General features: G+C 48.0%; 1 protein-coding gene and 2 non-coding genes across 3 annotated transcripts; all 3 read right to left on the reverse strand.

Annotated features, from left to right (window-relative positions):
* Positions 1 to 2,340: 2,340 nt before the first annotated feature.
* On the reverse strand, positions 2,341 to 10,271 carry LOC148477742 (large ribosomal subunit protein uL16). Its single transcript, XM_088456269.1, has 6 exons — positions 10,160 to 10,271; positions 8,210 to 8,268; positions 7,470 to 7,577; positions 3,234 to 3,372; positions 2,637 to 2,799; positions 2,341 to 2,558 (listed from the first exon to the last, which is right to left on the reverse strand). The coding sequence occupies exons 1-6, from the start codon at positions 10,180 to 10,182 to the stop codon at positions 2,403 to 2,405; spliced, it is 648 nt and encodes a 215-aa protein (XP_088312395.1). The 5' UTR covers positions 10,183 to 10,271; the 3' UTR covers positions 2,341 to 2,402.
* LOC148477743 (small nucleolar RNA SNORA70) lies at positions 2,846 to 2,979 on the reverse strand. Its single transcript, XR_015872478.1, has one exon. It is a non-coding gene; the product is annotated as a small nucleolar RNA SNORA70 (small nucleolar RNA).
* LOC148477744 (small nucleolar RNA SNORA70) lies at positions 3,423 to 3,558 on the reverse strand. The gene has a single exon (XR_015872479.1). It is a non-coding gene; the product is annotated as a small nucleolar RNA SNORA70 (small nucleolar RNA).
* Positions 10,272 to 12,684: the final 2,413 nt, after the last annotated feature.

A 12,684-nucleotide genomic window follows, 5' to 3' on the forward strand; every position in this document is an offset into this window, starting at 1 on the left:
GGGCATAGGAGCAGGATGGTAGAGTGGGAAGATGGGCAGGGCATAGGAGCAGGATGGTAGGGAAGATGGGCATAGGAGCAGGATGGTAGAGTGGGAAGATGGGCATAGGAGCAAGATGGTAGAGTGGGAAGATGGGCATAGGAGCAGGATGGTAGAGTGGGAAAATGGGCATAGGAGCATCATGGTAGAGTGGGAAGATGGGCATAGGAGCAGGATGGTAGTGAGATTGGGAAGAAGGGCATAGGTGCAGGTTGGTACAGTGGGAAGGGCATAGGAGCAGGATGGTAGAGGGTCCATGAAGCAGCAGTATAGTATTGCAAATTCACGAATGAGACCTAGCAGCAATCTGGTCTTTGCCTAGGGCAGGAATGGCCAAATCTTCGATCACGGTGGACATCCTGCAGCCCATAAGCATCAGGCTGATTCTTGTCTGCTGCACTGCTCCAAAGTCACTGTTTGAAGCTGCAGCTGTGTCATGTATCCGCCAGTGTCATGTGTATCAGTAGTAGCCAATGAGAATCAGGCTGATTTGTATTGGCTTGCTGTGCATTGGAGCCACATCTTCTGGTATCTGCCTTTGAAAGGCGACTGACACATTAATGCAGGCTGATGGGTAAAACTATCCCGATCAGCCGTGCAGTCTGTCCCCCGGTGTGACCCCGCCAGCCGCGTACACATAGCAGTGTTTTCAGGCTTCTATGGAATCGGGAGGTCAGCCCAATAAACTGTACATAAGATGCGACCACCCGATCCCGACCGTTGCAGGAGCATTAAAAGCAGTTTATCGGCTAACGCTCCTGCATGGGGACAGTGTACACACATTCAATCCAACGGCCGGTCTTTCGATATTGGATGAACGGCCCGATGATTGTATAACTGTGTACCCAGCCTAATATCGCAAAACATTCATCCTTTAGTAGATCACCAAGTCCAGAAGTCTGGCCGCCCCTGGCCTTGGGTCTGTAACAGAAGGTGCATTCATTCACTGCTCATTTCTACACCTGTTTTTTTTTGTCATTTAAAGATTGAAGGAATAGTTAGAATTTTTCAAGTAAAAAGATTTTAAAAGTAGACATAGTAATAATGACAGCACATCCCAAATAGTTTGTTGGATCTTCTACATACACCATCCCCCTAAACATGAGAATTTCCTTAACCGTTCAGTCACAGGACGACTCACCGTACTACAAAACAATTCAGTCTGTAGATGTGCTAAAAAGGACCTTTCAACATGGTGGCCACCCATTGTCTCCATTCTTAGTAGCAATGACCTTAATAAAGAATTATTCCTGATGACAAGGTCAGGAAGCCACTAACTTTCATCACAGCAGAACTGATATTAAAGGCCTTGTGTTCAGAGAGCAGACATTATGGGGCCACACTACCTCCCATAACATTCTACCCCCTTCTAGTGCAAGAGGTCAAAAAGGACTACACTAGATCTCCCCCCACTCAGGCACAAAACAGCCTCATAGCTACGGTTCAGTCTGCTCCCATCCACGTCCAGCATTACCGAGGTGCTGCACCAAGTCTATGTAACGTTCAGTCTGCTCTCATCCACTGCAGACGTGTCCAGCATTACCGAGGTGCTGCACCAAGTCTATGTAACGTTCAGTCTGCTCTCATCCACTGCAGACATGTCCAGCCTTACCGAGGTGCTGCACCAAGTCTATGTAACGTTCAGTCTGCTCTCATCCACTGCAGACATGTCCAGCATTACCGAGGTGCTGCACCAAGTCTATGTAAGCAATGAGAAAAACCTAGGTGTGGAGAACCTTGATGTAGAGCACAGGTTCTCAAACTCTGTCCTCAGGACCCCAAACAGTGCATGTTTTCCAGGTCTCCTCAGAGAATCACAAGTGAAATAATTAGCTCCACCTTTGGATCTTTTAAAATGAGTCAGTGAGTAATGAATACACCTGTGCACCTGCTGGGTGACCTGGAAAACGTGACCTGTGTGGGGTCCTGAGGACCGAGTTTGAGAAGCACTGATTTAGAGGAAGCCTTTCCTGTAGCAGAGTAATCTAACCCATGTACACAGAATAGTGGTCTCACGCTTTGCAGGCTTACCACACTGAAGAGACTCGTTCACTTCACTGAAAGCCATAAGTGACTGCAGCTGGGTGTGATCCATTTCTATACATAATACAATGTTATGCAGTACTGCTATCACAGCTACCTAGCACTGGTGTCCCCTGCAAACCTACCACCTCTGCATGCTGATTACTCATGAACTAGTCATGGGATACTGTACTTTATCCTGGGATGAGCATGTGCATATGACCAATCTTAGTGTACAGAACACAGCTATGTATATGCATCAATACAAGAGACACTAAGTCAGGATGTACGTAGCTTTATTAACACAAGATCTCAAACGAAGAATCAGTTAAAAGAGTGTCTCATGCGGCATGCAGTGCCCTCCATTTATCCAGGGGACCCCGGTTAGGGATGTACTTCACACCACAGCCATCAGGAATCAGACGCTTCTCAGCAACCATGTCCTCAAAGTTCTCAGCATTGAACTTTGTAAATCCCCACTTCTTAGAAATGTGGATCTGAGGAGAAGGACAGGCATTAGCATTGATCAGCCAGCATTAACCATTATACACAGTGATTAGAGACATGGTCTGTACCTTCTGACGTCCTGGGAACTTGAACTTGGCTCTGCGGAGAGCCTCAACCACATGCTCCTTGTTTTGAGTCTTGGTACGTATGGACATAATGACCTGACCGATGTTGACTCTAGCCACTGTACCCTGAGGTTTCCCAAAGGCACCACGCATACCAGTCTGGAGCCTGTGAAAGGGATTGTGCATTAGAGAACTCCTGGCAGGTTCTGTGCAATTGTCTCCAAGGCCCCTTAGAGCACTCTGCATGGAGAGCAGAGCACATACACAGCCAAGGACGTCACTGTATGCAGACATTGCACACCACACTCTGATTACGGCAGAAGATGGTCGGCTTAATTGACTGCAAACACAAGATTTGTATTCATGGAAAAGCCCCAAACCCAGCACTAATTCAGAGGGCTTGATAAGAGTAAGTTGAAGGTGGCATCTCCCCTTAATGGAGAAACAGCCAAGAGGAACTGAAATAACTAGATACATGTATTAACTATCTAGAGATTAGACCAGAATTTTTAGGGCAGATTTGGCCCCTAAATACAACTTATACACTGAGGGAATGAGTCACGTGACCCAATAGCAAGCTCTTCAGTCCGTGATTATTACCTATCAGCTCCAGCACAGGATAACATTTTGTTGATGCGGATGACGTGGAATGGGTGGAGACGCACTCGGATATGGAAGCCATCCTTGCCACAGCTCTTCACCATGTACTTGTTGGCACAGATACGGGCAGCCTCCAGAGCTGAGGAGACAGACATTACATTCATCTAGAGAACAGTCAGCAAGTGACACGAGTGTCTCCGAGGTCCCTTAGAGCACTTTGTACTGGTGATACAAAGCACATACACAACCAGGGATATTGCTGTATGCAGCCATTGCACACCACCTTCTGATCAGAGCAAAAGCTGGTCGGCTTAAGTAGCTGCATTATATACTTTGCACCAATACATCCAAGCGGTATAATATCTTATGCAGAGCATCGACACCCAGGGGTGGGAAATAATCAGCCCTCCAGCTGCCCCAGCCAGTTTTCCTTTAGGCCATGCAAACTGAGGTAGGGCATGTTGGGATGTGTAGTCCCACAGCAGCTGGAGGGCCACTTACCCACCCCTGGTTTAGCCATTTTATGGTCTGTAATTTGGGGATCGGTCACAAGTGTGTATACAAATGAGGTTAGCAGTCTGGGGCTCAGAGCACTGTACCCAACATATAAAAGGTGCGTATCCACTACACAAGAGTGGTTACAACATTGTGCAATCGTTCTTCATCCTGTACAGTGGGTAATGTGCCCGCACTGAATGATAGGTCGCTCAGTGCAGTCACCTCCCTCACCCCCAAACATGCACAACCTGTCGATATCGGCAGACTGACCGGCATGTTCAGGCAATGATGATAGTTGTTAAACGACCAGCGGGAGCGCGCATCGCCGGTCATTTTCAACATATGACTGCAGGATTAATGAGCGTTTGAACGATAACGATGTTGTAATCGTTCAATCGCTCATTTTAATAGTCTAGAGGACACGCGAGAAAACCCACAAGGAGCTGACTGATCTTTACAGCAATGAAGGAATATGAAGTTATTCAGCACATATCCACGCTCCAAACTCAGCTGCAGCATAGGGGGCAGTATACCAGATATTTGTGTGCGCTCTGTATGTGGGGGAGGGCACAGTACAAGACATAGGGGTACTATATGTGGGGGAGGGCACAGTACAAGACATAGGGGTACTATATGTGAGGGAGGGCACAGTACAAGACATAGGGGTACTATATGTGGGGGAGGGCACAGTACAAGACATAGGGGTACTATATGTGGGGGAGGGCACAGTACAAGTCAGGGGGGTACTATATGTGGGGGAGGGCACAGTACAAGACATAGGGGTACTATATGTGGGGGAGGGCACAGTACAAGACATAGGGGTACTATATGTGGGGGAGGGCACAGTATAAGTCAGGGGGGTACTATATGTGAGGGAGGGCACAGTACAAGACATAGGGGTACTATATGTGGGGGAGGGCACAGTACAAGACATAGGGGTACTATATGTGGGGGAGGGCACAGTACAAGTCAGGGGGGTACTATGTGGGGGAGGGCACAGTACAAGACAGGGGTACTATATGTGGGGGAGGGCACAGTACAAGACATAGGGGTACTATATGTGGGGGAGGGCACAGTACAAGACATAGGGGTACTATATGTGGGGGAGGGCACAGTACAAGACATAGGGGTACTATATGTGGGGGAGGGCACAGTATAAGACAGGGGTACTATATTCGGGGGGGCACAGTATAAGACAGGGGTACTATATTGGGGAGGAGGGCACAATATAAGACACAGGGGTACTAAACGTGTAATGGTTAGTATTACTGCCTCACAGCACTGAGGTCGTGAGTTCAATTCCCACTACAGCTCTAATTGTGTGGAGTTTGTATATTCTCCCTGTGCTTGTGTGGCTTTCCTCACTCCAAAGAGATACTAGTAGGTTAAATGGCTCCCAACAAAAATGTACCCTCGTGTGTGGGCATGTAATCGGGAATATAGATTGTAAGCTCTACTGGGGCAGGGACTGATGTGAATGGCCAGATATTCTCCGTAAAGCGCGGCGGAATATGTGCGCGCTATATAAATAACTGGTAATAAATACATATAGGGCAAGTGCCGCAATGGGGACCTATAGACACTGGAGGGGTCATGCACAAGACACAGCATATGTTAAACATATTAAAGTAAAGTATATAAAGTCTGCAGGAGTGGTCAGCACATAAATGTAAGAATTGCTAGTTATACCTACTGTTACCTCTGCAATGCCCTGTGCCCAGGATCGCACGCCCATCTATACCACACAGGAGCTCCTCCACATAACGCTTCTACTTACCATTAGCTGTTATACACATTTCCAAAGATCTAGGGGCCTATGTATCAAGCCATTGTTCATAAAATGATGTATACTGCAGTTTCCTCATCATTTTATGAATATGTAATAGCCTAATGCAGGAGGTCACTAATGTACTGCAAAGGGCCAATTATCCTTTCAGACTACAGTCCCCATTATCAACGCAGACTATGGTCTGACCCCTATGTACTAAACACAGCGCCTTTTGGAGTTGACTTGTCCATTTATTAGAGGATATTAATCTATTTATGTCTATGGAGGAATTCTTGCAGAAGAGCAATCGGACTCTCCCGCAGCCTGCGGCCAGCTCCGGTAACTGCACATAGGCAGCGTCAGGTTCTCAGGAGAGGCTCCCCCGATGCAGCCGGTATGTCATTTTCAGGGACAGCAGTTCTCACTACCAGTCCTTATGCTGGGTACACATTTAACCATATCTACCCAGCTGATGTGTCATGCGGCGGGTCCTGGCATCGACAAGTGTGCCGGGAGCAACAGCACGTCCCCCATCAAGAACCCGCATGCAGGTCCAATGGGCGATGTCGCTGATGACTCTAGGGGGAGCTAGCATAGTCCGTGACATAGCAGGTACACACTACCCAATGTAGACAATGTGTCATCCGATCTGGTGGATCAAATAGTCCTGCGTGTACCTGGCTCAAGTTAATTTTAATATATTGCAACAATAATTTATAGTAAAAAAACCTGCCACAATGCCGACTATAATAATCACACCACTGCTTGCGTGATTAGTATCTAGGCCTTGGCCATTATTCTAGGATTATTTTGTATCTCTCCTCTGAGCTGTATTTTCTGATAGTACTGTTGGCCTTTATAATGTGTAATAGAATTAAATAAGACTTGTACAAAATATTCTCTCTCATCTCAGCGCGGATTTGTCTTATTGCGCGTCTAATCTAGTTCTGCTGTAGGCAGGAGACGCTGGCCCTTAGCAAACAGTTACTTGTAAATTAGACGTCTCCAGAAAATGTCATTTACACTGAAATCCTGCAGAGTCTGGAATAAACCTCTCCCCTTCAGTCCAGTGTTACTGACCTCTCCCCTTCAGTCCAGTGTTACTGACCTCTCCCCTTCAGTCCAGTGTTACTGACCTCTCCCCTTCAGTCCAGTGTTACTGACCTCTCCCCTTCAGTCCAGTGTTACTGACCTCTCCCCTTCAGTCCAGTGTTACTGACCTCTCCCCTTCAGTCCAGTGTTACTGACCTCTCCCCTTCAGTCCTGTGTTACTGACCTCTCCCCTTCAGTCCTGTGTTACTGACCTCTCCCATTCAGTCCTGTGTTACTGACCTCTCCCATTCAGTCCTGTATTACTGACCTCTCCCCTTCAGTCCTGTATTACTGACCTCTCCCCTTCAGTCCTGTGTTACTGACCTCTCCCATTCAGTCCTGTATTACTGACCTCTCCCATTCAGTCCTGTATTACTGACCTCTCCCATTCAGTCCTGTATTACTGACCTCTCCCCTTCAGTCCTGTGTTACTGATATTAAACACATAAGGGCTCTCCATACATAGAGAATAGATAGATCGATCTATCTATATCTAACCACAGTTCCAAATTACAAACACATGACCAGCATCTTCCACGTTGAAATATGATTAAAGAATGAATCTCCCGTCTAAAGGTGCCCATACATCTGTGACGGATCGTCGCGATGCAGGGATGCGATTGGAAATTTCTAATCGCCCACCATCAATGTTCTGCGATCCATCGCTGGATCGCAGACATTTGCAATGTTAAATGTCGTCGATTTGACGATCACGAACATTTTTGGATCACGATCGTCAAAATCCAACATGTTGGATCTCTGCGATGCTGGGTTGCAGCATCGCGGCAATCCATCGCAGATGGATGGGGCCCATCACAGAGGTCTATTGATCCTGGCAATAAACTGATACACAATTATAGATGGATTCTCCTCGTTACCTTCTGAGGACAGCTGCTCGCACTCATCGGAGACCATGTGCCCACATAGCGGGAACTCGTCCACCTTGGCCTTCTTACGGCCCAAGTCGAAGATCCTGATTTTAGGGTCTAGAAACAAGAGCAGAGATGTAAGGCTACAAGTGGTTTAGTGTCCATTCATCTTCCAAACACCATGCCAACCCAATATATACAGAAAACACCCCATTGTACGGGGCACCACCCAGCAATGCAGTGGTAATGTGTTGACTATATATTGCATTGCTTTATGTCTGCTTATGGTTCATTTCCATAACAAGTTATATCTACTATAGAGTAATTCTTATTTAGGATTTGCCCCAAGGCGTACCTGACAAAGGATTTAAGGGAGAACGCTGGGTAATTCTATTACCTACGTTACAAGGGGATCGGTATGATGCTGGAACACCAGCAGTGAAGATCCCGGGATCTCGACACCTGTCATTAGACCCCTTCCAGGATTAGACAGCTGGGAAGCCGGCGGTCGGCATTTCAACCGTCAGCTTCCTGACAGCATCCCGTTACAAGTACCAATGTTCACACACGGCTGTTATATAAGACTTTATACTAGGACAGAGGCAGAAACATGTTCCACATATCAGCTGTACTGGGAAACCGGTAGCATAGACGGTCTACGAAGTCTCATTGTAATGGCAGCTGCTGTTACTCCTAACAAATCTAATACCCCACTCAGGGGTCAGTCAGTAACCAATAAAGCGAATTACCTGGGACACCACGACAGAAGCGGGACTTTGGGTAGGGCTTGTTTTTGCAGTATCTGTAACTAAAAAGCAAATTAAACATTAACCAGGCAGACAACCCACAATACACCGTTATAGGGCACAATGTATAATATCCGGGGTTAACAATAATCAATCCAAAGTTTTATTAATAACTGCTGTAGACTGAAGAATATTGGGGCTTTACATATAGATATATATCTCTCTCAAGAAGGACCAGTCTGAGGAAAAATGCAACACAGTCAGCTCTCAGCATCGTATCACAAACGCATAGGACAGCAACAGAGTAATGCCCCGACCTAGACGTGTGCACAACGGGTCTCACGGAACCACGCATGCGCCACACTGGGATAAAGTCTCCTCCCTGCGTTTCTCCAGGGCTAACAGACAACGCCATCTCTGCGTACTCTCCACTGCCTGTGGGGGCTGCAGACAACTGACCGGAGAACAGGCGAGAAGCACTTGTCGCTATACAGAATATGGATCGCTACGAGAGCACTATTACTACACACTAGTGTATGAGGCTTATATATGACACTGCAACATGAAGCTCCCGACCAATGGCTGAGTAATGCGCTACAGACCGCCATGTTCCAGACCGAGGCTGCGTAATGCGCTACAGGCCGCCATGTTCCTGACCGAGGCTGCGTAATTCGCTACAGACCACCACGGTCCCTGATTGAGGCTGCGTAACGCGCTACAAATCGCAAGGTTCCCTGACTGGCTGCGTAACGCGCTACAGACCGCCACGGTCCCCGAAGCAGTGTAACGCGCTACAGACCGCCACGGTCCCCGAAGCAGTGTAACGCGCTACAGACCGCCACGGTCCCCGAAGCAGTGTAACGCGCTACAGACCGCCACGGTCCCCGAAGCAGTGTAACGCGCTACAGACCGCCACGGTCCCCGAAGCAGTGTAACGCGCTACAGACCGCCACGGTCCCCGAAGCAGTGTAACGCGCTACAGACCGCCACGGTCCCCGAAGCAGTGTAACGCGCTACAGACCGCCACGGTCCCCGAAGCAGTGTAACGCGCTACAGGCCGCCATGTTCCTGACCGAGGCTGCGTAATTCGCTACAGACCACCACGGTCCCTGATTGAGGCTGCGTAACGCGCTACAAATCGCAAGGTTCCCTGACTGGCTGCGTAACGCGCTACAGACCGCCACGGTCCCCGAAGCAGTGTAACGCGCTACAGACCGCCACGGTCCCCGAAGCAGTGTAACGCGCTACAGACCGCCACGGTCCCCGAAGCAGTGTAACGCGCTACAGACCGCCACGGTCCCCGAAGCAGTGTAACGCGCTACAGACCGCCACGGTCCCCGAAGCAGTGTAACGCGCTACAGACCGCCACGGTCCCCGAAGCAGTGTAACGCGCTACAGACCGCCACGGTCCCCGAAGCAGTGTAACGCGCTACAGACCGCCACGGTCCCCGAAGCAGTGTAACGCGCTACAGACCGCCACGGTCCCCGAAGCAGTGTAACGCGCTACAGACCGCCACGGTCCCCGAAGCAGTGTAACGCGCTACAGACCGCCACGGTCCCCGAAGCAGTGTAACGCGCTACAGACCGCCACGGTCCCCGAAGCAGTGTAACGCGCTACAGACCGCCACGGTCCCCGAAGCAGTGTAACGCGCTACAGACCGCCACGGTCCCCGAAGCAGTGTAACGCGCTACAGACCGCCATATTCCTTCAGGGCCCCAGTGTACCACTGACCAACAAGGGGCCCCATCCCTACATACATCACCCCGGACAATCTCCATATCAGCGGCTAGGCCTAGTGACTACAAGTCCCACAATGCCCTGATAAGCCGCACATGCCCGTATATGCTGGCACTTGTAGTGCACGCTGCGCTAGGCCGGTATAGAGGGGAGGGCGGCATGACAAGGCCTCTCCGGTCACATGGCGGCGGCAGCTGGAGCCGGGGATCACTCACCAGCGGGCGGGTCTGCGGCCCATGATGGCGGCTTGTACCTGAGGGAGACAGAGAAGAGAAAGAACCGTAAGGGAGGTACCAGAGGCCGCCGGCCAGACAGAGGCCACAGCCGTCCCGCCGCCTTCTCACTCACCTCGCCGACGCCAAAGAGGAGGCCAAGGCGCCTGCGCACTCCCTTATATCCTCTCCCCGCCCCCCGCACGGCGAGTGACGCAGCCGAACATCAGAGAGATGTATAGAAAACTAGTGTCCCCGGGTTGTGGTGGCAGCCATCTTGTCGGAGATCAAGCCTTTACCAAAGACGTCAGCAACACAGCGTCTGTCTACAGAAACATGGCGTCGGGTCACTTCCTCTCTCCATAACAAGCAGTCATCATGTACAGTGACCACAGCAGAGCGGCTCTCTCCAGTCCCAGCATACCCACTGACCGATCAGCTGTAAAGAATGCTGGGACTTGTAGTTTTACAACAGCTTTATAGAAACATAGAATGTGACGGCAGATAAGAACCACTTTGCCCATCTAGTCTACCCCATTATTAAACATATTGTTACCTCAACCCATATTGATCCTTACTTCTCCTGAAGTATATCCTTATGTCTATTCCATGCATGTATACATTGCTCTACTGTCTAAGGATACTGCCTTTGAACCTCTATATACCCCTGCCTATACTGTCTAATATCCTGCCAATAAACCTCTAAGGATGACGCTAATTTGCGTACGCAGTCATACAGTAAATAAAGACTCCAGACCTAGAACCTGTGGTTCCAAAGCACAAAGTATTATTCAAGTAAAAGTACAGCAGTTACATGCTATGATCCTCATATAATCTTAGCGCAAAGAGATTATACAGACCCAAGTACAGTTATACATACGCAGCGCTCTCTGGTCCAGATGTTAGGCATCAGCAAGAAACCCCTCGTCAATCAGCATTCAGCACGAAGACCAGGAACCCAGGGTCAGAGCACACATATTTATACCCCCCAGAAATAAACAACACAATAGAGAAGTTTGTTGCTAATACCATTGGTCCTAAAGGAGAGGGCATATGTTACAAGTCATTTAACAGGTTGGTTCAAATAGACACAATCCAGCCTCTAACAACTGGGGGTCTCTAGTTTCCTGCCTCATGCAACATCCTAACAGTTGTTCATATAATGTACATTTTGTTGCTTGAAGTCTCTGCTGTCCATAAGTTGAGAATGCATGATGCGATCTCTCCATCAATGTTACCGGAATACTGTTGAGAGAGTACGCATCAGTACAATACCAAACATGGCTTACTTATCACGTATAAAACCTTAGTTATGAAATAATCTTTATTTCATAGCAATTATAATAAATGTGCATACTTGAATCTTATACCTTAAAGCTTATGGAACCTTGTATGTGGATATGTAATGTGTGAGTATGTGGGGTGTGATGTAAAGACGCTAGTTAACTTGGGGCAGATGCGTGTGCATGGAGCTAATATTCGGTGTTTTCATACAGGGTCTTATGCATTCGCTAACAAGCGACAAGTTAACAGCGCAATTGTGCGTATTAATGTGTGTATAAGAACACCTAGCAGTGTGGAATGCTGAGCATTATAGTTCCATGACTTGCTCATGCCCCAGCAGCCCCCACCCTTTTCAGGCTCCAAAATACTGGTCTTTGTTCTGCCAGGGTCTGTGTGGATGCAAATTAGCACAGCTACAATACCCAAACCTCAGATAACACTCTTGGCTTTGAAGGTATTTTATTGTAGGAAGCCTGCTAATGTAAGGTGCTACAAACGACCCTCTTGCTATATTCGAGCAGAGCCACCTGGAGTGAGAGCAGATGTTATGTCCATGAAGCTTGTCTTCACAGGCTAGTTGTCACGTGGCCATTTGCTCTGTTTAGCTAATGCAATCCAATTTTGACATACTGTACAGCCATTTCTGAAATATATCCTTTAGGGGAATTATAATAATGCACACACACTTTATCCAGAGCACCCAAACTACGTAAAGTCATGAAATGGGCTTTTGATGAATCGCCGTAAGTTATGGCGATGGTAACAGATGCAATTGCATGATGCTAATAGTAATATCGCCACATGTACTAAAGTGTGAGTTTATCTAAAATGGCGCTTAGGCGGCCATTCGCAAAATGGCGTCTTGCGATCTCATTTCCAACATGGCGTCTTGCGGCCAGTCGCAAGATGGCGTCGCTGCGATCCAATTTTAAACTGATCTTGTCTCAGTCAATAATCCAGCTTCGACAGTCCACCCTTTGATAGCGAGCAACATGCTATCACAATCTGATTTTAAAATATAATTTAGGCTTACATTTATATACTATTTAGTGTTATTATGGGATGGCACAAGGTGGTTCTTAATCCATCAATAATGAGTCTCTGAGTGGGAACATAAAACTACTATTATACGCACACGCGGATCTTGGAAGATCATGTGAAAGGTGTGGGGATACACCAGTCCTATAAAGGCAGTCTTGAAGGGGAAATTTGAGACTTTACATTATCTGAGGTGTTTTAAAATA

Source organism: Taudactylus pleione, unplaced genomic scaffold, assembly GCF_031769625.1.
Source record: "Taudactylus pleione unplaced genomic scaffold, aTauple2 ptg000694l, whole genome shotgun sequence".
Lineage (NCBI taxonomy): Eukaryota > Metazoa > Chordata > Amphibia > Anura > Myobatrachidae > Taudactylus > Taudactylus pleione.